Here is a 23700-nt window from a genome sequence, read left to right as displayed (position 1 = left end):
CGGATGATTAGTGGCGAGCACACTAACCATTGCCCAATATTGGAGACCAGCACTCGGATTGAGAGCAAGGTTGGCAAGCGACAATCCGGTTAGTTCAGAAAAAGAAGGGGGGAAAAAAGGAAAAAGAGGGAAAAAAGAAGAAAAGGAAGAAAATGGAACATTGTTAACCTTGAGGTATCTCCCGATGAACTTCTCTCAACTATTATGATCCCCGCTGGGTAGGCTGAAATTGCACTATATCTCCAATTCCAAACCATGCACACCGTCACTAAATTGTCCCTGTGCCCTTTTCTCCATTAAATCCGAAAACCCTTATTCCAGATCCTTCTCCTTCACTACAATCCTATCCTTTCCGGTCAAAGCATGCGTGTAGGGATCGATCTCGGTCTTGGCGAACTTCCGGGCAGACACTCTGTGCTCGAAAAGAATGTCGAGCTCGGCGTATGTGCGACCTGTTGAAGAAGAGGAAATGTCAGCAATGGTCCTAACTATTCAACCCGAGAAATTCAGGTTGACAATCAGACTTACCCTTGGGTTCAGGAAGGCGGAAGTACACCCAGATGGCGCTGAGAAAGCAGGAGCCAGCCCAAAAGAAGGCCGCCCGGGCACCCCAATTCCACGCCGTCTTGGACAGTTGGTAGTTGGTCATGACGTTGACGAAGATGTTGCTGGCGTTGTAGGCGGCGCGAGCGAGCACGATGGTCTTGGCCTTGAGGCGGGTGGACGAGAGCTCCGAGACAAGACTGTAGGTGACGGGGCCGACGGTGAAGTCGTAGACGAAGGTGAAGACGATCAGGAGGGCGCCAATGACCCAAACGGAGGCATTTGAGGTCGCGAAGGACAGGCTGCCCACGATGATGAGCAGGGTGCACTGCGCGCAGAGACCGCTGAAATGAATCGTTCGACGGCCGACGCGCGACATGAGGAACCAGGAGCCAGCAGTGCCGACTATACCAAGGGCGGAATTTCCCATGGAGAGAGAGAAGGAGTTACCGGGGTCCATTCCAGCTTGTGTTCTGGTGGGGCCCAGTCAGCCAAGTCAACCCAAGCCCCTTTTTCTCATGATAATCGCATCAAAACACCGGGAAAAGCAGCCACTTACAGGAAATACGCAAAATAACCCATTAAATTCTGGCCTCCAAGCGTTTGCACTAACCAGACCATGACTACTATCTCAGTTCTGCGCAGGTCGATGCCCTTGAAGCAGTCGCGGAACCCGACGCCCTCGCGCAGGTTCTTCTCGAGCTCGTTGGTGTGCTCGATCATGGCGATGGTCTCGTCGGCGTTGAAGTCGGGTTGATTGCGAGAGGTCAGGCGGAGCAGGGCCTTCTTTGCTGCCTCCTTGTTACCGTGACGAACGTGCCACCATGGAGACCTGACGGCTATGGTATGAGTAGGTGTTTGTGTCAAAGGCTGAGGGAATGGGATGGGGCTCAAACGTACTCGGGAGCAAAGACAAGCCCGGCAAGGATCGGAATGGGCCAGACCCACTGCACGCCGAAGGGGATGCGGTATGCCCAGACGTCGGTACGGTTCACAGATCCCTTGTTGACGGCGGCAGCAAAGAATTGGCCGATGACCCAGCACATATTGCACCAAGTAGTCAGGTACGGCCGGAGGACTACGGGGGCAACCTCGGAAGCGTACGCAGGGGTCACGCTCTGGAAGGCGCCCCAGGGCATGCCGCAGAGGATCTCGCCGACGACCAGGACCTTGACGTTGGGGGCAAAGAAGAGCACAAAGATGAAGCCGCAGAGCAGGATCAGGGAGGCGATGGTGGTGTTCCTGTAACCGTAGCGATCGGCGGCCCAACCGGCCAGGATAAGGCCGAAGATCTCGCCGGCCCTGGCACCGTTGGATAGGCCCGATTGCCATGCAGCCGAGACGGCATACTTGCCATCGCTGCCAAGCTCACCATACTTCTGTTTGAAAACGGGCGAGGCGTACAGACTCCCCAGAAGTGCAAGGTCGTAGCTTCACAGGGAAAGAGCATTAGTCAAGGGCAAAGGCAAAGGCAATCACGGACAATATGTCGCCAAGGCAAGGAAGGACTCACCCCTCCATGATGAGGGTCGATGAAAGGAGCATGGACCAGCCGATAGCCTTTGGATACAGCTTCAGAGCGGTCCAGAGGCTCATCTGATGTTCCTTGTCGGCACCATGCTTTGCCTCGGCGACGAGCACCTCGTCGTGGATGGCCGAAGGGTTCTCAGCCTGCTTGCCGGCAGCCGCCACAGGCTGGACGGGGTCCTCGACGGACCTGTCAACTGCCATAGCTGCGGAAGGTGATGAAAGAGAGTAGTGACAAGAAGAAGGGGTGAGACGGGCGCGAGGCGGGTGCGAGATACAGGACGAGGAGTGGGAAGGCGAAGAGTGCTGTCGGGAGGTGTCAATGGAGTGGCATGATGGTGATATTTATCTTCTTTCCACCAGGCACCTCGAGCTCACGCTCCTGTCCTCGTGAGGCTAGAAGAATGAAGCCGATTTGGCGCCACGGCTATTCCCAATGCAGAGCTTCCCCTTGCTGACCCAGGGCTGTGGGGATGGCGGATGGCGGATGGCGTTGAAGACAGATGCGAAAATCTGTGGGGGATCGCACGGCGTGCGTACTTGAGGACTGGGGAAGGGGGCCCAAGTGCTATTTGGCGCAAATTTCGGCAGTGGAGTGTCGGAGTTGCTGTCGGAGTTTTTCTACCGTGATGTCTGCCGACTGGGACCGCATCGTCATGACTCGCCTCGCACAGCCGAGAGGACCTGATGTCACGGTGTCGGAGCTGGGGCTTGAGCTTGAGCCGGAGCACGGATATCAAGCTCTATTTCAACAGTCTTTGCACATCATCCATAATTATCAAGTGATGGTCAGATTAGTTGACGGACTGCTAACAGAAGTACTTGCGTATCCATCAATCCCATCGGTTTTAGGTAGTGGGATAGCCCTTCCGAGTTCCCGGGCAAGGATATGACAAGGATGCTGATTGTTACCATTGAGGTAGCACTTGTTTATGTATCTAGCATGAACAAAATGGCCTGTACCCATAGTCACGAGGAATTACCATGCTAGGTGATGCATCTATCCTGATCTGGCCTCTCAATGGCCGACAGCGACGACCGTATCATCCACTGCGATACCACATGCAAACAGCCAGTCAGTGACGAGGAACGCCTTTTGCATGTCCGTGCATATGTAGCACAGCTGCCGGGCGCAACCTCGCAGCTCTTGAAGGGTGCCATTGCCAAGAAGCTAATCTGCACATACTCACTCCATCGAGCTCGTCCCAGGAGATTGATAAATGCCCACTTGCGCGAGCTTGTGATCTATTGAAGTTTTCGCTTCAGTAGTCGTCAACGGCGTTCTAGAAAATCGTTACGGGGAATAGCGAACATGCTCCAGCGTGTGGTGGCGGAGTTTCATCCCTCAACTCCGACAACCTTCCGGCAAAACACCATCAAAGGTGTCGGAGCTGGCATCCCGATGGCGGAGTCTGGCTAGCGGAGATAGACTTGAGGTGCAGAATCTGCGGGGGCCGCCCGCACGGCACTTTCTGCGGGGGCCAATAACTTTCCCAGAAACCCGGGAGCTCTTGTTCCTCTGCGATGGGAAAGGATACATAGTACGGGTCCGCGCATGTGTTCCGGGAGTAGCGTGCGGCGTGTTGTTTCCCATTCCCCCCTCGACTGACCTCGTCCGACTCCCAGAGCTCCCCGATGCCCTCCCAGACTTCCACCTTCACTCCCCAAGCACACCACCAAAAAGAAGTCCTGAAAGTACCTAGGTAGTACAACACCATGGGATCGTGGAGTTATGAGGAGGGCTTCTTCGCGCAGGAGCCGTGGTGGAAGGAGGCAACCTTCTATCAAGTCTACCCCGCAAGCTTCAAGGACACCAATGGAGACGGCTGGGGAGACATCCCCGGCGTCTTGTCAGAGATAGACTACCTCCACGAGCTTGGCGTCGACTGCATATGGCTGTCACCGGTGTTTGAGAGCCCTCAGAAGGATATGGGCTACGATGTGTCAGATTACCAGTACGTTCCGCACTGCATTTCCCCGGAAGAGACCTATAAGGTGACTGACACACGCCGCACAGAAAGATATACGCGCCATACGGCACGGTAGAGGACGTCGACGCACTCCTAGAAGCCTGCCACGCGCGGGGGATGAAGCTCATCCTGGACCTCGTCGTGAACCACACCTCGGTGGAGCACGAGTGGTTCAAGGAGTCGCGCTCCTCCAGAGACAACCCAAAGCGCGACTGGTACATATGGAAGCCGGCCCGGTACGACGCCGACGGCAACCGCATGCCGCCCACCAACTGGCGCGGCTACTTTGCCTGCTCGACCTGGACCTGGGACGAGCACACGCAGGAGTACTACCTGCACCTGTACGCCACCGACCAGCCGGACCTGAACTGGGAGAACGAGGAGTGCCGCCACGCCATCTACGAGAACACCATGAAGTTCTGGCTGGACCGCGGCATCGACGGCTTCCGCATCGACACCGTCAACAAGTACTCGAAGCGGACCGAGTACGCGGACGCGCCCGTCACGGAGCCCGACATGCCCCACCAGCCCGCGCCCGAGATGTGGTGCAACGGGCCGCGCATACACGAGTTCATCCGGGAGATGCAGGCCAAGGCCCTGGCGCCCTACGGCGCCGTGTCCGTCGGCGAGCTGTCCAACACGCCCGACCCGGCGCAGGTCCTGCCCTACGTGACCGCGGCGGCCGGCGAGCTCGACATGGTCTTCGAGTTCTCCCTCATCCGGCTCGGCACCGGCGGCCTCCTGAGCGGCAAGTACATCTACCGCCCCTTCGCGCTGTCCACCATGAAGGAGCTCGTGTCCCGGTGGCAGACCTTTGTCGAGGGCACCGACGGCTGGACGACCGTCTTCTGCGAGAACCACGACAACGGGCGCGCCGTCTCGCGCTTCGGCGACACCTCGACCCCCCAGCTGTGGCGCGCGTCGGCGAAAGCCCTGGCCCTCTGGCAGGCCACGCTGACGGGCACCCTCTTCCTCTACCAGGGCCAGGAGATCGGGCAGACCAACATGCCCGCCTCGTGGGGCGTGGACGAGTACAAGGACATCGAGGCCGTCAACTTCTACGCCGAGGCCGTGCGGTCCGGCGACGCGGCCCGCGTCCGCGAGACGCTGCACGGCCTGAGCGTGCTGGCGCGCGACCACGCGCGCCTGCCCTTCCAGTGGGACGGCTCGCCGCACGCCGGCTTCACGTCCGCCTCCTCGGCGTCGGCCCGGCGGCAGCCGCCGTGGATGCGCGTGCACGACGACTACCGGGAGATCAACGCGGCGCGGCAGCGCGGGGACGGGGACTCGGTGCTCGAGTTCTACAGGCGGGTGCTGCGCCTGCGGAAGCGGTACCGAGACCTGTTCGTCTTTGGCACCTTCCGGCTCGTGGACGCCGAGGACGAGGCCGTGTTCAGCTACGTCAAGGAGAGCGCCCTCGCCGCGGAGGAGGTGCCCGGCGCGCCCAAGAGGAAGGCCCTGGTGGTGATCAACTTTACGAGGGAGGAGCAGACGCACCCGGACGTTGGGACGACGCTGGGCTGCAAGGGAGCCCGGTGCCGCCTGCTGGCCGAGACGGAGACGACGACATCGAGCGATCCGAAACCCGGAGTTTTGGCGCCGTGGCAGGGCAAGGTTTTCGTCAACTTTTGAGACCCATTTCATAGAATCAGTGCTAAGGGCGGCGCGCGCGTTGTGTTGTCGGATATACCACATGATAATCAAGGTCCAGATTTACTCCTTGTTTTGAACGATCGGACTGGCATTTAGAGGCTCGATGTCGGCGGTTCAGGGCTGTTCCAGGATTGTGAAAGGATGGGGCGACAAAGCTCACAGCCAATAGTATGCTTCAATGTCACTTTTCTCTCGCAAACAGCTCGCAGATACATGGCGATCAGGCAGCAATCTGCTTTTCCCCCCGCTGCGTCTCCCCAATATCCCAATATGAGTGACTCCGGCGACATCAGCGACATGGATGACATTGACGTGTATCAAATTCATGCCGGGGATGGTGATGGCGCCGGTATTCTTTTCGATTTCAACGGTCAGCGGATCTACCTATCTGTTCTCCCAAGTTCTTCCTCTCGACTCGATCGTCGAGACCAGTGCAATAGCGAACTCCTCGAAGATCGCATTATTCATCTTCTTGGTCGAGTCACCATTACAGAGGACATGGAGGAATATGAAGCGATTCTAGATGAGGTTCTCGAGCTTATTCTCGAGGCCGGGAGAGCCACTTTGAGAGAAGCCGCCTCTCGCAACGCATCAGCATGCGAGCCAAATGAACAAGACTTGCACTCTCTCCTATATCCCCTGACGATCACTCTCGGTCTCAAGACTATTAGCGGCAAGGCCTCAATAGATCCCATCCCCGCCAGCGAAACCTATACGGACCTCGAGCCCACTCGCGACCGCGGCATGGAACAGGATTTTGATATTGACACCAGTCTACCTCAATACTCGCCCAAGGACGTCATTGTCTTGGAGACCTTTGTACGCGGCTCGGGCAGCACAGTTAGCCAAGTGTTGGCCGAAGGGCGAGAGATGATTTGCAGAGCGCAGAAGGACGGATTGCTTGACCCAACACTGGAGAATGAACTGGTGGCCCTTCAAAAAATACGTGATGCTTGTCAGTCAGGCCAGAGCCGTTCGCCAATGCATGTCCCACAGCTCCTGGGCTATGTGAGGCATGACGGAACGGGCAACATCATAGGCATGTTGCGTGACTGGGTCTCGGGACGGAGCCTGAGCAAGATTGACCTCGCGGCGACAGCGGCAGAGAGGAGGCAGAAGTGGGCGTTGCAGATCCGCCAGACAGTTGAACAACTGCACGGCATCGACGTGGTCTGGGGTGACGGAAAAGCGAGCAACGTTATTGTCGACGATGAGGATCAAACTTGGCTGATTGACTTTGGGGGCGGGTGGACAGAAGGTTGGGTGGATGAGGGATTGGCGGGTACTGTGGACGGCGATGAGCAGGCTGTCCAGAAGATCCTGGACTTTTTGGGTGTCGACAAGGGCAGGCGGGTTTCTATGCCTACCATGACATGTCTCTGACAAAGGTTCGACGGGCAAGTGATGGTCAAATTAGTTGACGGACTGCTAACAGAAGTATCAAACCCATCGGATCTAGGTAGTGGGATAGCCCTTCTGAGTTCTAGGGCAAGGATGTGACAAGGATAATGATTGTTAAGATTGAGGTAGCTCCTGATGAACTTCTGTCAACCAGACACCCACTTGATCGATGTTGCGACAGCGGTGGCAGAGTAGGAGGCACATAAAGGTCAGAATAGTTGATGGAAGTTCATCTCGAGACACCTACTTGTTGACATGAGAATTCATACACTTCCACTGCTACCCCGCAAGGGCTATTGCACTGCCTAAAATCGACAGGCTTATGGATAGCCAAATGCTTCATTGAGCATTCTGCCAACTAGTCCGACTGTCACTTGGGACACTGCCATCTTCCAACGAGAGCATCGTGCGTCTCCGGGCTACTGTGGATGCGGCAGTTTGACAAACCTAGTACTCGCTTGCTTTATCATGACCCGTAGCTCGATCATATTGCCGTCAGACTAGGTGCCATCTCTACAGCCAGACGCCTTGCATGGCTATAGAGCCAGCCAGCCAGGAGGCATCGGATCGAATCCTCAGTGCATGTAGAGTGACATACTCCATCAGGAGTCTCACTCAACCTGCAGGTTTAATAGTGGAGGTCCCCGGGGGGGCTTAGCTGCGTTGGAGCGGAGACGCGGCTGGCCATCGAAATCGGTGCGGAGGATCGGCAGGAACGGGTGCTCTGTAGTGAGCTAGGGGGGTTTTCTAGGCTTACCATGACATGTCTCTGACGGAGATTCGACCCGATCTCAGTCGTTCGAGCAAGAGGTGTCGTAAGGATGAGGGAACATATGCTCACCCCCCAATCTCGTAAGTGTGACGGGTCTCCCGGCCTCCCTGACTAGCGGGTGCGGGAGGTCTGTCACGTCTTGTACATAAATACCTGCCTGCCGACCCCATTGAGCAGTTGAGGCCGATGTCAGCTTGTCGGGGGGCTAGATACTCACCAGGTATCAGTCACCACGGGCATTACTTTGCCCAGTGTCATGCATGGTCTTCTCTTGCCGACAACACCACACCTTTTCACGTCCCACTCAGATCGCACATGTTTAGCCCATGTGCATACGATCCGAGTGAGAGACATTTCATTCCTCCAGCAAAGATTTGAAAAAAAGTGATTTGGGGCTATGAAACAGACCAGCTGCTACTGTGTCTGTCGCACCTTTTCAAGGTGAAGCACCGGGTAGCATACTCGTTCCTGTTGATTAGCTCTGCGTTTGACGGCAAAGTTGCAGGTTGTTGAACGGGAAAAGTCATACCGTGAAAGAAATTTGAACGCCTCTCCAAGAGCCGAAAAAAAAGGACGAACGCGCAAGGAATGAGAAAGAAAAGATTGGATAAGTATCCCGCCGAGTCCGCAGAAACACCCTCATTCCCCTTCGTTCACCATTTCGACATCGCCGTGCGCACCATCGGCATAGCACGACGAGCCTACGCTCCCCTGGTCTGCCCAAACAGCGGGGAAGGCTGACGAGTGGTCCAAAGAGCCCTCGCTGATGATCTTGGCCATCCTCTTGAGGTACTCCTGTATCAGGACGCAATCGCAGTGGCTGTGGCGCAGGAGCTCCGACTTGAGGAACAGGACCTCGTCCTTGAGCTGGTCGGCCTCGTCGGTGAGGCGCATCCTCTCCTCGCTGATGTACCGCTCGTCTTCGGCGAGCTTGCTCGTGGCCGCCTTGGCCTTGGCCCGACACTTGGTGGCGGCGGCTCTGTTCTGTTCGCGCTGCGTGGGCTTTGGAGGCGATCGGGGGGTGGCATAACTGCCCTCGCCGGTGACATCTGCGCTCGCCGTCTCTGATGAAGACTTTGAGGTCCGTCGAGGAGCGCCGGGCTGGCGGCCGCGTCTGCCCCGGGATCTACTGGGAGGACCAGGTCCTGAAGGTACAGAGTTGGAAGTGCACTTTGGTGGGTTTTTTGATGGTGGCGGCGATGACATCGTCGTTGTTGTCGACGGTGATGTGGGCAAAGCCGAGGTTTCTCTGCTGTGCTCGGACGGAGATGGGACTCCACCCTCCTGCGACGCCACATGTGACTGTCGTTGCCTGTTCTGCCCCATCGCCTGTTTCCGCCCCTGTAGTTGCGCGGCCCGTTCCTCGTCCTGCGCATCCCGCATAGCATCGTCAAACATCTCGTGAGGTGGTGTGTGATACACCGTCGCATCATCGTCGTCAGAACCCGAGGCTTGCGTCGTCAAGCCTCGGTACGGTTGATTGGGACCACCTATACACCTGCCTCCAGCAATAGACGGTTGAGAGTCATGATCGAAGCCTAGTGACGACGAGCTAGATTGCTCCCACCGCTGCTGGTAGCCCGGGATGCACTCATCCGGGTACGCGTAGCTCCTGGGCATCGAAGCATTGGAGGAATCGTCGCTGTGAAGGTAAGGGAAAGGAGCCACTGCGGGCCCACCCATCATGCCAGACGTACTGTACGGTGCGGTAGTCATTGTCGTCCTGCCCAAGTGAATCTGTGCCGTGTGTGGTGGTGGATGACGAGGAGTGAACTGTTCGCCGTGAGGCATTGACTTTGGGTCGTTTACTGAAGACCAGTAATCTGTGTACCCTTCCATGGCCGTGCTAGATAAGAGAACGACTTCTAAATCTTCCTAGGAGGGGTGTGGATATCGAATCGCTCAACGTAATGACCATATCACGGCCGGATGGCTCAACGGGTGTGGGAGATATGACGCGGCGACCCCGGTACTCTGGCACAGGTTTTCCAGTAATATGGAGCAGGCTGCAGGATTACGTTCGAATGAGAGAAGAGAGTGCCTCAAGGAGACTTCTCCGGGGGGGTAACAATACAAGTTAGAGGGGTTGGAACCACAATTGGTCGGGAGCAGGTTCTGGGATCCTTGTTAAGAGCGGGGACCCGGCCTTTATCTGCTTGGCGCCAACCAAGACATCAAGAAGGTGTGGGGAGATCTGTCCGTCCACTACCGAGCAGTGGCAACCGGATTACAGAATCCATGCGTGCCACGATACTTTGTTGCCCATCTGTCAGGGTGTCTCACTATGCAGGGCGGAGGTGCGGCATGTACTCTTGATGTATGACTTCTACGCGAGACACCCGATCCGGAATGTACTTGTTGATGCAACTCTACACCGCATCCAGTCAGCTAACGAGGATATCTTCCCGGTTGACGTGCCGATGCCCACCCTCGCCCGCCTCGCAGGAGAAAGAGAAACAAGGGAAAAATTAAACATTTGCCACCGTGGGTACCGCCTAGTTCGCCCGGATTTCAGACATGTCCAGGGGTACTATCCCCCCATCCCCGCAGTCTACGGAGTACAGAATCTTTTGGGATGGGCCGTGACGTAGGGGTGATGCTCAGCCCCTGATTGGTGACCCGTCCCTAGTTTTGCGCCGCTTGTCTTCATTGGCGGCATTTCCTCCGGACGGTTTTGGATTGGCTAATTGGTACTAGGTGAATGAGAAGCTGGTTCCCATTCAGAAACAAAGCAGGGACCCTTCTTCTTCGTTGTGGAGCAAAAGGTGTCGAGAGGGGTCGGACAGTGTGCCATGGCCGTAATTGTGACTGTCTTGAATTGAAAGATATGCTTCCGTCTGTCAGCTATTGGCCATCGCCTCGCTTGAAGGCCAAGGGATACGCAAAGGCAAATACTTGCGGTCCCGGGCCCTGGAACTCTGAAAGGGTGGCCAGCATAACTGACAGGCGGATCAGAATACACAGGGAGTTAACGGACACTCATCAGGAGATACCTCAATGTCAGTATCGTGATTACATCCTTGCTCTGGGACTAGGAAGGGCTATCCCACTACCTAAACCAAAGAGGCTCGATGGATAGTCAAGTGCTTATCCTTGGCTTCCCAAATGCCTAACGGACCCGTGGGCCTTCGAGGACACCTTCAATGATGCCCGCGGGGAATGAACAGCAAGAATTCTTTGACCGAATGGGTAATTGAGCAATAGAATGAAGCATTTTCTTGCTTTCCGTTCAAGGCTCTCGACTCGCGTGTTATGGTTGTCAAAACCCTATGTGAACACCAAGACATAACGACTAAATCATCTCTTGACGTAGAACGGTACTGTACTGTATTCGTGTCGTCTGTGCGCCTGGATAGGATGAATCATCTGGCCTTGAGGCCACTTTGGCATAGGTTTGAATAGTCCTGCTTCCAACCTGTATATGGATTCTGTAGATCACACCACGACGTCACACCACGACGTCACGTTGACTACGTCATTGCCCTGAGCTTTACTATACATCAAGCGAGATACGACCGTCCACATATATTCCTATGGTCCTAGAACAAATCTCCGGATCCTCTCTATTCCTTCTCCCGTCTGGCAGAACTGTTGTGCCAACTTCCCTGCGCTGAGCCGCTCTATTCGATGTTTCCCCCATGTGGGTACGCACTTCACTCCGTGCCAACCTCACCTGTTAGCACAAACAACCATGTCACCATGACACGTTACCAGGTCTTTGAAGTATGCAAGGGATTGCTGGGTGCATGGAAACAGGAGGCATCGAGGGTTTGCTGCCTGTGAAACTGATTCCAATCCCCCCCTGGCAACCCAACAGGACCAAGCCGCAGACCCATCTCCACGGAAGTAGCAACAACCGTGGCACCGCTCATCCAGCTAGCTGTATCTAGCCGGTCAGAGTTTAGGAGGCTCACTCGGTTGCCAATATCTAGACTGTCTTTGGACCTCCGTCGGGCACCATCACTGGACATTCGACGCGGGCTAGGTGTGGGAAATCCTGCCCGCTTTTGGTACGCTGTTCGACACCCCCTTGGCCATCCTTGCTTCACCGCTGGGAGGAAGCTGCATCGAGTGAAAAGGTCACGAGATTGGCCATTATCTAAAAATTAAGTGTGGCAGACAAGGGTGTTCTGTTTGAGGGTGAGCCACCGCGGCAGCCTATTCGACAGGCTCGGAGCTCCTGACGACGTATGCCGGCTTCTGTGGCTCCCTGTACCTCGTCACCCGCTCTCTGAATGACTATGTGTAAGTCGATCCGGTCAGTCAAGTCAAGAGTACCATCCAAGGTGCCCCGGTGGCATTTTGGCATTCGCTTCCCCTGGCGGTCGTCATGCAGAGCGTATAGATCCGTCACAGCTATCACAAGGGGCACGCGTGGACGGGTGTGGACCGTTCAAATATTATAAATTATCGCATAAACGCTCATCCCGCAGCACTTGCTAGACGTTTGAGGGACCAGTACGCCAAAAGTCGCTGTCCCTCGCCCGAATCCCAAAAGAGAAAAGCCGCTCTTGCCCTCCAGTCCTCCTCATCATAGGAAGAAAATAAAATGTTCCTCTCACAACACAAAAGCGATGCTACGCTCAAGGTTCATGGTCTCGGGGTATCACTTGGGGCACCGTGACAGCAGACCAAGCTGAGCAGTAGGTCTGGCGCCCGCCCAATAGAGTCCAACAGTTCACCCGCCCTCGTCTTCTCGCCGGCCCTTTCTTCCCCTTCATCCACGCTCGTCTGGCGCGCCGGGCGGGGCCGCCACGTCCCCGTCTCCGTACGTGCTGGGCCCAGCGGGCAGGGCCGGTTCCTCGTCGGAGCCCTGGCTGATGAGCTTGGCCATCCGGGCCAGGTACTGCTGGATCAGGACGCAGTCGCAGTCGCTGTGGCGGAGCAGCTCCGACTTGAGGAACAGCACCTCGCTGCGGAGGCGGTCTGCGATGGCCGCGAGGTACGCGCGCTGCTCGCTCGCGTACCGCTCGTCCTCCTCGAGCTTGTTGATGGCCGCCTTGGTCTTGGCCCGGCACTTGGTCGCCGCGGCGCGGTTCTGCTCCCGGTCCCGCTGCGTCTGTGTCTTTTTGGACGACGACGGCCCTCCGCCGTAGTCGCCGCCGCCGCCGCTTATTTGTTCCCTGTAGTAACTGCTGCCGGCGTCGGCCATTGTGCTCGAGCGTCGGCCTCGCGACCCTGTCGAGGGCGGTTCGGGCTCGGTAGGTGCCGTGCTCATCGTGGAGGTGGGCGAGGCTTTCGAGGAGGGAGGGTAGGAGGAGGATGTTGTCGTTGTCGCTGTCGCCGGCGTCGCTGTCGTCTTTGCGGACTTGGCCGTCGATTTGGAAGAGGAGTGAGAGGATCTCGCCTTGGGCCGGCTCTTGGTCGTCGTCGTAGTAGCCGCCCTGCTGCTCGTCTGCTTCCGCTTCCCCTTGGCGTCCACGCCGCTGCTGCTGCCGCCGCCACCGAGATCCTCTTGCATGCTCCCGTACGGGATGTTGTGGTTATAGTAGACCATTGCCTGCCCCGCCGCGTCCGTGGGCGGCGCGGCCACGCCGTAGTGCTGCTGCTGCGTCATGGCGACGACGTGCTGCGGGCCTGCGGCGGCGGCATTGGCCCAGGTCCATTGCACGGGGTCTGTAGGGTCGACGTGGTCAGCCATCAGCGGGTCCTGCCATGTTTGCGGCTGCTGGAGGTGGTAGCCGTCCGTGATGTACGCCGGAGCCAGCTGCGGCATCTCGAGGGCGGCTGCTGACCCGTCACTGCCCACTGCAGGGTACGTCGCGGAGGAGAACGTGGGCATCCCGCCGCCCATCATGTCAGGCATCCCCATCACGGCGGCGTAACTCACATCGTGGTGGTGGTGGGCGTGTGACCCTGCTCTCGCCGCCGCCTCCGGGTCGTGGGCGTCGTCGTCGTCGTCGTGGAGGTCTTGCAGGTGGTGGCCGTCGACGCCGTGGCCGTATTGTCCGTCGTCGTTGTCCATCAGGGATATGGTAAGAGGGCTAGGGAGCCGACTAAGTAGGGGTCCAGCGAGTCTTTCGTGATTAAGGTTTAGTCTCCTGCTGCGATGCTGGAGGTGCCGTCAAGCGCGCTGGGCTGCAAAAGGGGTCGCGCCTCGGGGTACGGGGAAGGGGGGGTTTCGAGGTGCTAGGGTGGGACGCGGGTGTTGATGACAAGCGTGTCGGGGCGCTATTACAAGTTACGTTGTGATGAAGCACTGGGGGTTTTCGCCAGACCCGTCTGCACCTCTCTTGTCAAGGGCCTAACAGCCTCCTAGAAGGATGGGATCAAGCGGAGGGAATCCCGTCAAATCCCTTGCTGACCAAACAACCCGGCCAAGACGACACAGTGTGGACAGGGCGGATGGAGATAAGACGGGGAGCGGGGGCAAGAGATCTTTAGTTGACGGTTTGGGTGTGGACGAGGGTTTCCACAGTCGTCGTGACAGTTGGAGGGAAAAGAACAGGATTTTGCAAGGGTGGGTGATCCGGATGGCCAGTTCGTTCTTCTGGAAGGAGAATAGCTGATCCTTGCTTCTTTGCCGCTGTGCGAGCTGGTTTGTTGAGCTGGCTGCTGCTGGCTGGGAGAAGAAGGGCTCGCTGGTGCTACACGATAGCACATTGCCGAGCTTGCCTCGAAAGGGAGACAATGGAGCCGCAGACGGACGGGCACAAATAGAATGGCTGAATGACGCGAAGTTGATGGTTGATGGAACTACCCGGCTGTACTCTGGCGGATATCTAACGCGCGAGTCGGGGTTGTACCGGTACTTGGAGCCTCTGCACCTCTGCAGAGCCCCTGGACTGGACCCGGAAGACCGTCCGGAATGGGCCACGGCAAGCTGAGGAGGCCCTGGGAAGTACGCATGTGTGAAAGTCGGCAGGCCGGTAAATTTAAGAGCACTCGTATCTTGCGAGACCGCCGCCGAGGAGTCAAAGCTGGAAGGGATGAAATGGGTGAAAAGAAAATAGGGATTACTCATAAGCACCATCATCATCATCATCATGACCAGCTTCTGCCTCGTGATTCTCTGACCCCAAGCGGACGGCATGGTTGGCATGAGATCCGTGCCATACCCACTGATCGCGCGTCGCAAACATGCGGTTAAGAGGGGTCGTGCCACACCCATGACATTGATACCTAGGTAGATGGTAAGCACACAACTAGGCAGAGTGCATACCGCTGCTTGCGGCCTGTGTCGAAGCTGTGGACAATGACGAATCGGGCGCTAACAAACCCAACAACCCAAAGACGGCATCAGTGTGGATGATGGATCCAGCCAGGGGGTCCAAAGCCAGCGGCGGGCCTGACACTTCCGTAATTGAACAAGTGTGCACACATCCTTGACACCCCGGCCTCCGCCCGAAGGTGGCAACATCCAGCTCAATGGATTCCCGCGGGAGCCCTGGCTGGGCGATGCGAGTCCCATTGATTGGCAGCCAGCACTGTACAAGTATCAAAGCAGGATTCCCCTCGGCGTTCAAGCACACGAACCCTCCCACCCCCAAGCAAACAACTCACACCCGCATAGGGGTTTCGTGGCAAAAAGTCGGCTGGCACTGACAGGGATCTCAGTCCCAGAAATTTTGACATTGGCCGGGCCTGGCTCCGCGTCTCTTGATTGGCCGGACCACACCCACGGCGCTTTTGCCGGAGATCGCAGGTTGTGGCCCTGTGATTGGACCAGCTGGCAGAACCGTACCGTACTGTACCTGTAAGCCACACATCACCACGGGATATGATGCCATGAAAACCTTGTTGCTTTCTTGGAGAGTTCAGACAGTGAGTTTCGTACTGTGCACTCCTCGTGGGTCATGGCCAGAAGAACCAACCGTACATTCCCTGTTGAGCCTGCTGGACCTGCTGTGCAAGCAGCAACCTGTACCGAAGCGTGGTCTGCTAATCCTAACAGGGTAGTGCTCGCCTTGTCCCAGCTTTGGATTCTCCCTCGTTGGCGGCGATAGCACAGTGCTCATACAGTCCCTTGTGTTCCAACCAGACGGTCTGCCTGATCTGACGTGGTGACATGGCCGCGGCATCGTCACTTCATGTGTCTCATGATCTCGTGTGATATTTCGTCCAGCGGCACGGCACACTAAGAAACAACGATGTAGCTACGGAGAGTTCCGCGCGGATGGCAGCGACTGAAGAGAAGAAGGTATTCAGCATCTTCGGGAGGGCGTACACCTGAAACGAGATCAGGAACTGTCAACGCATCTAGGGTGCTGTCCCTGGTGCTCTACAAGGATAACCTACTTCCTCAACTGCAACGGCGGAGCTTCCTCCTCAAGATCCTAATGGCCCAGGCCTGTCCGGCGAACCAATAGCTAATATGACTAGCAAGCCATAGTGCATTCGTTCCGATAGAGAACAAATTCTGGACCTCGGTAGTGGGTCAGGGTCCAGGCGAGTTAGGCCAATCGGCCTGGCCCTGAGAAGACACCACGAAGAGAGGGCCGTGTCAAGATTTTAATTGGTCGGTACTCACGATCCACCCCGGAGCCTGAATTCTTCGCGTCTCAATGTGTCACTCGAAGAAGAAAGCTATAGCTTTCAGTCAGTGTGGGACGGATGGCCTTCCTTTCTGGTATGCACGTCAGCAGGGTTGTCTGTTCAGTTTGACTGTTTGAGATCAGCGTGTACAAGGCACATAGAGCGTCAAAGTAACCAGAAACAGAATTCTGTTACATATGCTCGTATGGCTGCAAGACGGGCCGTGAATTCAACCTAGAGCAGAATGTGAACAATATTCACCTTGGAGCATTGGCGCCGAAGTGGAATTCGTTTTGTGGCTTGGTACCTCTCCCTCCTGCAGCTAAGTCGTAGTAAACCGAATTTAGCATAGTGTATTCGTTTCTCCCAAGCTCTCTCCTTACTGCCTTTCTTCCAAAGCTTATTCTCGAGAGAACCCTCACCGCCACACATTTCCCGTTCCTTGGAGTAACACCTCTAGAAGCCCACCTTTCATGTTGTTAATCGAGCATTACTGAGTCAAGATTTCTTTTCATACACTCGCATTCAACCGCATTGCTTCAGTGTGTAGCTTCTCAACACTACATTATAAGTACTCCGCATTCAGTCGAAGAAGTTGGGGGGAGCACGTCCCATATTATCACAATCGTCGCCCTAGGCCCAGTTACTGAGCCAGACTGTCGTGTCCATTTGGCTCAGAGAACCTTTTCTCCCAATCGGTGAAACTTCTGGCTGGGTATCAACTCGTCCAAAGGGGCATCTGAGCCGTGCAAGTGAGGGTCAGATTAGTTGACGGACTGCTAACAGAAGTACTTGTCTACTCATCAAGCCCATCGGATTTAGGTAGTGGGATAATTAGCCCTTCCGGGTTCCAGGGCAAGGATATGACAAGGATATTGATTGTTAAGATCGAGGTAGCTCCTGATGAACTTCCGTCAAGTATTCAGGCGCCCACTTGCCGTGTTGTCAAGCGCCGATACCTCGAGCACTACGGACGTGATTCATTCAGAGTAGACCCAATGCTACCAGTACAGCACGTACGGAACAATTTCTCGGAACCCACTGCAACACAATCAACGCACTTTTGCCATTCGACTCGATGCATATGGTGTTGCGAGACATCACATCCAGGGCCCTCTCGCGACCCAGTCTGGACCATACCGTCTTCACGCTGTCGGTCTGTCTGGAAGGGAGAACACGATGAAATCGGCATTCCTCTCTATCTTTGCCCATTTCCACACCATGTTTGGAAACCGGATCCTACCCATGGATCTCCCCCGCAACCCAGTCTCCGTCCATTGGCTTTCTCCCGAAGTCTAGACAGAAAACATGCACCCTTCTCACAAACCCCTGCGCCGAGAAACGCTGTAATTGCAATAAAGGCTCGTCAATAAACCCCAGTGAAACGCGTGGCGCAACACCGACTCCATCTCCACTCTAGAGTCTATAGTAAGAATATCCAGCTGCCCCGCGTGTGCGCTCGTGGCGCGCTCAAGGCTTGCAGCGGCCCATGTAGCGCGGGTACAGGCAGCAGTCCCGGACGGTGTGCTGCTTGCAGATCCACGCCAGCAGGCGCTCCAGACCCAGGCCGTAGCCGCCGTGGGGGGAGCTGCCGTACTTCCTCTGGTCAACGTACCACGAGTACGCCTCAGGGTCCAGGCCCTCGCGCTTGAAGGCGGCCATGAGCGCGTCGTAGTCGTCCAATCTCATGGAGCCACCGACGATCTCGCCGACGCCGGGCATCAGACAGTCGACGCTCTCGGTGACGCGGGTGTCGTCCTTGTCGACCTGCATGTAGAAGGCCTTGATCTCGCGGGGAAAGTGGGTGATGAAGATGGGCTTGTTGATGATGTCGGTCATCCTCCGCTCGGCGGCCTCAGCGATGTCGTCGCCGAACTTGTGCGGCTCGCCCTCCTCGTTGGGGATGTCGTTCTTGACGAGCCAGTCGATGGCGTCGGAGTACCTCATGCGCAGGAAGGGGCGGCTGGGCATGGTGAGCTCGGGGTTGAGGGTCTTGATGTGGGCGGCGGTGACGGGGTCGGCGAACAGGATCTCGAGGACGCGGCAGATGAGGTGCTCGATGTGGGAGAGGAGGTCGTCGAAGGTAATGAAGTCCAGCTCCGCTTCGACGTGGGTGAACTCGGAGAGATGGCGACGGGTCAGCGACTTCTCCGCACGGAAGGACTTCTCGATGCAGAAGACGTTGCCCATGAAGGGAAGGCAGGTCTCGAGGTACAGCTGAGACGACTGCGTGAGATAGGCCTCCTGGCCGTAGTAGTCGAGCTTGAACAGGGTGGCGCCGCCCTCGACCTGGGTCTGGACCAGCGCGGGCGGGCTGACCTTGCGGATCTTGAGCTCCCGGTAGGCAGTCAGGAATGCGTACTCGACGGCGTCGCGGACGAGCAGGACCGACGACGAGGTCTCGCCACGCAGGGTGAGGTGGCGAAGGTCGAGCAGGTGAGCGTGGGACTGGTTGTCTGCTGATACCCTGTTGGTAATAGCATCATCACCACCGGCGGCCTTCCAGTGGGCGGGGATGTGGAAGTAATCAGCGCGCAGCTCGCGGTTGAGCGGGGCGCGAGCGCCGGCGGGGACCTCGCAGATCTCGCCAATGATCTCCATCGAGGTCTCGCGCGTCAGGGTGATGGCGTCGTAGGTCTTGGCGAGCTGTCCGCCCACGACGATCTGCATGTATCCATAGCCGTCGCGCAGGGTGATGAAGAGGAGCTCCTTCTGCTTGCGCTCCCGGTGCACGCGACCCAGCACGCGAACTCGGGTGCCCTTCTCGCCATCGTCGCCCTTCCGCAGCTTGATGTGATCGCCAACCTCGTCGAGCTTGATCGTTATCGGTTCGGGTAGTGAGGGGTCCTGCTCGATCACGATCTTCTTGGCGGCCTCGAGGGTGGCCTTGCGCTCCTCCTCCTGGCGCTGGCGCGCAGCAGCGAGCTCGGCCTCCTTGGCCTTCTTCTTCTGCTGGGTCTCATAGTAGGTGGTGGCCTTTTTCAAGGCTGACTTGGCAGCGGGCTTCCACTCCTTGGATCCGTCCTCGGCCTCGGCGGCGACGAGGTAGGTCTGGGCGGGGTGTTGGAGGTATGCGAACTGGAGAGTCTTGAAGGGGGACTCGGGCGTGCCCTGCTGGCCGGGCTCGTCCTTGCCGGCCTTGTCGTCGATGTGAATTGTCGCCATCTTGTGTGTACGTCGCGCTCTTGGTCAATAAGCAAGAGCAGCAGAGGCGAGCAGGGCGGGAGATCTGAACAGCTGGTTAAATAAAGTGGTGGTCCCTCCGCAGTGAAACCCGTATCGCATTGATGATTAGCGTGACTCACAAAATTCTCCCGCGAATTCGAAAATCTGATTGGTCTTCGGTGCGCAACTTTACTTAGTCCGGCGGGACGAACACTGGACTCGGTGGCTTTTTGGGCGATAAGCCTGTTGGTGGTAATTGGCTTTTCACTCCTTGTAGCTAGTTGGCTTAGACCGGATTTTGGGGACTGCGACAGAGGCAGACTGCCACCCAGCTCACTCCTGGTTTATTGCTATATTTGGATAGACTTTGTAAGGGCCGTTGAGTACGGTGCGTCCGCCTCGTATTGCATGCAATATCTGCTTCCTAATTACTTGCCGGCTCTTGCTTTGACGCTCCAGGACAAGGTGGAAGAGGCACCTGCAAAACCCCGCCATCAATACGATGCAAGTGCACTGACTGCACTGACTGGGACGATGGGGTCCGAACTGGACAACTGCAATGTCCACGAATGAAGGCCACTGCACATGTCCTTACAGTCGGCATCCAGGAAGTCTCGTCTTCGTTTAGTAGACTAAATATTCTCAGAGGGGCAACAAATAGCAATAGCGATATTACTCAACGATCATAATCATCTGCGGGAGGAGTCGATTTCATAAGCTCGTGAACACCTAGATCTGGTTCTTCCTACAGAGCATGAGCTAACAAGCCAGAGATGGTCACTCCCTTAACTCAGTTATCTCATAGGAGCCCCTTGATCGCTCTTTCTTTTGAATAATGTAGTCTATCACAACTTGGACCAATTCTGGAAAGGTGATGAATTCCTCCAGATTCAGCCATATAATCATCTATCCTGCGGCCGGCTTTTCATGGCCTTGGAGCAATAGCTCAGTGGTAGAGCGTGGGATTGCAGCAAATGCAATCCATCCTAAGGTCCATGGTTCGATCCCGTGTTGCTCCTTCTTTTTTGCACCTCGCACCTACTTGTATTTCTCCGGGCAATCTGAGACGATCTGGCTAGCCCCCTGCCCCTGGATTTGAATTCTGGCCGTTGGATGGCTTTTGCGGAGACACGGACGGGGCCGCACGTTCCCTCGCCCCTGTTCCTAGCTCCAGATTCAACTTGAACATCTCTCATCGGTGATGCTGACAGGGGCTTTGTCCTGGAACCTGTTTCAGAAGACCAGGCAAGCACTCTGAAACATCTCTGGAGCTTCAGCCGAGACCACACGGGGCCTGGCTCGTCGTATTTTTGGCAACGCTACAGAGATGGATGACGGTGACGGGGAGCACCCGCCCGCACGAGCGTGCAGCTGGGCTGCCCAAAGACCAATGGCCCTGCTCTTCTTTTATTGCAGATGGGATTTGGTGTTTCGCCCTGTACCCCAGATTCCGTCTTGCTCTGGAAAGCTTGCCATCCACGTCCCCATAGTGCGATCATCTACGCAGCCTCCAGCGACGGGCCGTTGTGCTTGGCTTGCTGCTGGACTGTGATCAGTTCGTCTGTCTGTTGTCATTCTCGACATTCCTTGTGAGTGATTGCGAGCAACGAGGGGATGGTTGCTGCATTCTGTCCTCCCACAAGTCTCTCATCCATTGGCTCTTCTGCCCCTCGCCTTCGCCGCAGTTGATTGATTCGAGACACGGTATTTGCTTTGCAGCACCGTACAGCCACCGGTTCATTGCCGTCACCCCGTCCTACCTTGGGTTCGAGGTACAAATCCAGTCGCTCTCGCATCCTCGCCAGCCCAGTCGTCGTCTCGTCCGAACGCGAAGCTGGCATCGTCTGCTGCCAACAGCAAAGGAACTGCGCTCTCAAAATGTCTTTAAACAAGCAATCCGTCGTCGAGACGCTCGACGTGCTCCCGGATCAGCACCTGGCCATCGGCGCGGGGGAGCGAAAGGTCGCACACGCTCGCGAGCATGACCGACAGTCGGCCACGTCAGTTCACACCACAACCGAGGGCCGCAGCAGGCCTGTCATCCGAGAGACGGCAGCAGCACCTACCTGCGCGGTGCGATCCAAGGACAGGATTCGGCCGCGCAGTGCCACTGCGCGAAGTGCAAATATACCTGCTGAAACCCGCGCCATTCGCTCAAAATCCGTGCCTCGGCGGCATCACCAGCAGGCACCCATCAATTCTGGCGACAATTCAGACATCGCATCTTCCGAAGAGGAGATGGGTGACAGCGCGTCGACAAAGCGCAGCAAGGTCTCAGCGCAGCCAGCCCTCCAAGAGCGCGATTCTTCGCTGGTTGAGATGAACCCGACTGGGCTGCTCACAGCACAGGACGGATCTGGGAGCTCTAGCGGCAGCGGATCGACCATCACGCAGGTCTCGTACACCCGACACTCGCAGGTTCGCCCCAAGGCGTCCACTCACGCAGAAGAGCCGATGCGGTCGCACGAGAAGAGGGCGCGAAAACCCGATGCTTTGAGCTTCCTCGACCCAGACTCGCCCGTCATCACCGAGGAGAGCATTCAGCGATCTGTCGCCGAATCTGCGCGGTGGCGTCACCGGCCGGACCTCACCGAGGCCAAAACATCGCCGTCCGCCAGGAGTAACTCGTCGTCCTCAACCGCCTCCATGTCTAGCACCGAGAGCAATCCTTTTGGCGACCGGACGGCGGACCACGACACGGACCCAAGCACTAGTCCGGAGCAAAGCGTCAAGGGCGACGGGTCACCGGTGCCCAAATCCTCGGCGACGGGCCATCAAAAGCAACCCGACTCATCTCGCCATGACAAGTACGGGACGCCCGAGATGCCCAGAGGCTCCGCAAACCTCCCGCACCTTCCAGCCAAGGCACTCAATCCACGGCCGCCGAATCAAAATCATGTCAAGCATCTTCCTCGCGCAGAGAAGCTTCCATTGTCTGGATACGAGCTGCTTGCCGCTCGTCTTTCCTCCCAATCTCCCATGTCCGACCGCTCACGCCGTGGAAGCATCGGCGCCTCCAGTGTGCGGAGCGGCAGTAGCAGGGGTGGGTTCGACGACGGACTGCAACTGAGGCCCGTCTACAGGCGCTTCGAGGCGCTGAATCACCGCCTCCTCCTTCATCTCCAGGATGAGCTGAGCGAGCTGGAGGAACAGCTGCACCGGCTCGACACGGCGGACACGCAGACCCGCCGCCTCCAAAATCGCATCCTGCCAGCTTCGCGGAGGGCCGAGTATCTTGCGGGAGGCGAGCTGCAATGGCACAAGACTGATATCCTGGGGAAGATTGGGTACAAGCTGGGCCAGTACAGTACGTCCCAACACTCCCCGAATGGAAAGTATCCACTACTAACATCCAGGATTCTCTGCAGATCACGCACTGTCCTCGTTCACAGAGACACAAAAGCTGCCTGCGCCAACGTTCTCCGACGTTGAAACGTATCGCACCTACCTGGCTACACAACAGCCCATCGCCGAGATCGAGACTCGGTTCCTTGAGCCGGTCGATGACCTCGTCAGTCTGGCGCCATCTTCGACCTACTCGCCCTCCACGTCGTCACAGTCCTCGGCATCGGACTACCTGAACAACCTGTCCGACGATGCTCTCACTCCAATGCCCAGATCGGGCCCATTCCTGCCCAGTCTGCCTCCGAGGTCCTCTCGCGCGTCATCCATGGTGTCCAGGTCGCGCCCGGCAACTGCACTACGAGAGCGAGACGAGATGCGGCAAGCAGGGCATATCGCCAGGTCGTCGTCCTCGCCAGTCGAGCTGCCTCATTTGGCCATCTCGATGGCCGTGGCAGTGCTGGTCCCCATCATGACCTTCTCGGTCATCCCGGGGTTCGTGGGCAGGATGACGGTGGTGCTGCTCGTCGCCCTGGGTGTGTTTGGTGCCCAGATGCAGGCCGGCACCATTCCGGTCGAGGACAATCCCGCCGGCAATGTCTCGCACAAGGGTTCGACCAACGATCTTGCTCTTGCCATTGGCTTCTATGGCGCGGTGATGGCGATCATGGCAGCGATTTCGAGTTGACATTCACCAAAAATACACGGTCTTTTCGCATTTTCGTTCATATCCATCTTCACACCATGTCTTTCTTTCCTTTTTTTCCTTTTTAGGCTCTTGGATTGACGGTCAATACGGCTTGGGTTCGTTTTGGTTTTATCGAGACTGCATTTTCACACATCTCTGGCGGC

At 56.9% G+C, this 23700-nt stretch overlaps 7 protein-coding genes across 7 annotated transcripts; 3 read left to right on the top strand and 4 right to left on the bottom strand.

The window, feature by feature from the left end:
* Positions 1-312: 312 nt before the first annotated feature.
* E0L32_007793 (uncharacterized protein) lies at positions 313-2274 on the bottom strand (the record flags this gene model as incomplete). Its single annotated transcript, XM_031142577.1, has 5 exons — positions 313-452; positions 529-1016; positions 1103-1375; positions 1444-1974; positions 2057-2274. The coding sequence occupies 5 exons, from the start codon at positions 2272-2274 to the stop codon at positions 313-315; spliced, it is 1650 nt and encodes a 549-aa protein (XP_030993293.1).
* A 1512-nt stretch (positions 2275-3786) lies between these two features.
* Positions 3787-5672, top strand: E0L32_007792 (uncharacterized protein; the record flags this gene model as incomplete). The annotated part of the gene is made up of 2 exons (XM_031142575.1): positions 3787-4025; positions 4088-5672. The coding sequence occupies 2 exons, from the start codon at positions 3787-3789 to the stop codon at positions 5670-5672; spliced, it is 1824 nt and encodes a 607-aa protein (XP_030993292.1).
* Positions 5673-5963: 291 nt separating this feature from the next.
* Positions 5964-7076, top strand: E0L32_007791 (uncharacterized protein; the record flags this gene model as incomplete). The annotated part of the gene is made up of 1 exon (XM_031142574.1): positions 5964-7076. One exon carries the CDS (start codon positions 5964-5966, stop codon positions 7074-7076), a length of 1113 nt encoding a protein of 370 aa, XP_030993291.1.
* Positions 7077-8505: 1429 nt separating this feature from the next.
* E0L32_007790 (uncharacterized protein) lies at positions 8506-9705 on the bottom strand (the record flags this gene model as incomplete). Its single annotated transcript, XM_031142573.1, has 1 exon — positions 8506-9705. The coding sequence occupies one exon, from the start codon at positions 9703-9705 to the stop codon at positions 8506-8508; it is 1200 nt and encodes a 399-aa protein (XP_030993290.1).
* Positions 9706-12583: 2878 nt separating this feature from the next.
* Positions 12584-13831, bottom strand: E0L32_007789 (uncharacterized protein; the record flags this gene model as incomplete). The annotated part of the gene is made up of 1 exon (XM_031142572.1): positions 12584-13831. One exon carries the CDS (start codon positions 13829-13831, stop codon positions 12584-12586), a length of 1248 nt encoding a protein of 415 aa, XP_030993289.1.
* Positions 13832-17811: 3980 nt separating this feature from the next.
* Positions 17812-19506, bottom strand: E0L32_007788 (uncharacterized protein; the record flags this gene model as incomplete). The annotated part of the gene is made up of 1 exon (XM_031142571.1): positions 17812-19506. One exon carries the CDS (start codon positions 19504-19506, stop codon positions 17812-17814), a length of 1695 nt encoding a protein of 564 aa, XP_030993288.1.
* Positions 19507-21384: 1878 nt separating this feature from the next.
* Positions 21385-23536, top strand: E0L32_007787 (uncharacterized protein; the record flags this gene model as incomplete). Its single annotated transcript, XM_031142570.1, has 2 exons — positions 21385-22813; positions 22863-23536. The coding sequence occupies 2 exons, from the start codon at positions 21385-21387 to the stop codon at positions 23534-23536; spliced, it is 2103 nt and encodes a 700-aa protein (XP_030993287.1).
* Positions 23537-23700: the final 164 nt, after the last annotated feature.

Source organism: Thyridium curvatum (assembly GCF_004353045.1).
Source record: "Thyridium curvatum strain D216 chromosome Unknown NODE_48_length_316412_cov_78.264379, whole genome shotgun sequence".
Lineage (NCBI taxonomy): Eukaryota > Fungi > Ascomycota > Sordariomycetes > Thyridiales > Thyridiaceae > Thyridium > Thyridium curvatum.
Note: the sequence above shows the minus strand (reverse complement) of the source record. Positions and strands in the feature narration are given on the sequence as shown.